At 35.7% G+C, this 1,511-nt stretch overlaps 1 protein-coding gene across 1 annotated transcript; it reads left to right on the top strand.

The window, feature by feature from the left end:
* The first annotated feature begins 265 nt into the window (after positions 1-265).
* LOC108860197 (protein GL2-INTERACTING REPRESSOR 2-like) lies at positions 266-1,082 on the top strand. The gene has a single exon (XM_018634101.2). It carries the CDS (start codon positions 503-505, stop codon positions 860-862), a length of 360 nt encoding a protein of 119 aa, XP_018489603.2. The 5' UTR covers positions 266-502; the 3' UTR covers positions 863-1,082.
* Positions 1,083-1,511: the final 429 nt, after the last annotated feature.

The raw sequence follows: 1,511 nt of genomic DNA on the forward strand, positions 1-1,511 counted from the left end.
CACTAAATAAATATAGCACATAATAATAATCAGTAAACATATTTCAAAACTGAAAACATTAATTAAAAAAAGGAAACTAAGACATAATTTGAAAATCAAAACCACCGACTAAAGTTTGTAGTATATTGGTTTAATATTAGCATTATCATCATGCCATAATCCAAAAATATGAAAAACGTAATTATAAAATGTATGCTTTGATATTAAACGATTTGTCAACATTGCCATTTAAACAGGAAAAGTAGAATTGTTTTTCTGCAACCGGTTAAGCAGAAATAGTTGTTGGAAGTAAAAGACTAGTCTATGTAGCTGTCATAGTTATTTCACCTATCGTAATTAAATTGAGCCTTAATGAAAATCAATCTCTCTCTCTCTCTCTCCCTCCCTGAATAGTGGTCTATGTGTATGTGTTTGTGTTTATAAAACGGCCTTACGAGAATCAACAAAACTAAACTTCTCAATAAAACCAAAATCTCTTTCTCAACCCCCAACGAAAGAACAAATGAGCCAAAGGAACAAGAGCGGCCCTAAGCTCGAGCTGAAGCTTAACCTCTCGCCACCTCCTTCTCAAGCCAACCTGATGAGTCTAGTTCGTTCTCCAAGCCGATCCAACACAACTTCGCCAAGCTCATGCGTTTCATCTGAAACGTACCAGGAGGAGATGGAGACAACAATCTCAATGGTACTTGTTGGTTGCCCTCGTTGCCTTATGTACGTTATGCTCTCTCAAGATGACCCAAAATGTCCAAAATGCAAAAGCACCGTCCTACTCGATTTTCTCAACCAAGACGCCTCCGCCGCTACAACTGCTCCTGCCACCACCACTGAACGCAATAAGACATGGTGGAACTTTTTTGTTTAATCCAACCCTTTGTCCGAATATAAACCTATATAGGCTAGCTGATCCAACCGTGCTTGTTTCTATATATTTCTTTTGCTTCTTCTCGTGGTTGTTTGGTGTCAGAGTAGTGCTAATCACGCTCCACGTTTAGACCAGACATGAAGTGGAGCGCGAGTGGCACTAACTTTGCTTTTAATGCAATACGAAATTATTAGAGCAAATGGTGTTCAGTATGATGAAACATTCGCACTTTGTGTGTCTATGTGTCAACCTTTGCACCTTGGAGATTTGAAAGACTAATGTCCTCTGTTTCTTAAAAAATTACAAACGGTGTTTCTTGAATAAAAGAGATACATAGAAAATTTATTAGAAACTGTAAAAGAAACATTCGAGATTCTGTTGGTTTGTTGAACAAAAGGAGATACAGAGAAAATTTATTACAAACGTTTATCCGGGTTCAAATCTCATTTGAAACTAAATTCTAAGTTTGTGTTTGAATTCGACCCAGACATTTTATAAGGCAGTCCGGTAACATGAAATTTAATTACGTGTAACATGACATTAATTGGAATGTATTTCAAATTCAAATTATAACAGTACGATAATCACTCTATTTTATAATAGTAAATATTTTTTATGTGTTGACCAGATCAGATGATAGAATATATTT

This window comes from Raphanus sativus, unplaced genomic scaffold, assembly GCF_000801105.2.
Source record: "Raphanus sativus cultivar WK10039 unplaced genomic scaffold, ASM80110v3 Scaffold3117, whole genome shotgun sequence".
NCBI lineage: Eukaryota > Viridiplantae > Streptophyta > Magnoliopsida > Brassicales > Brassicaceae > Raphanus > Raphanus sativus.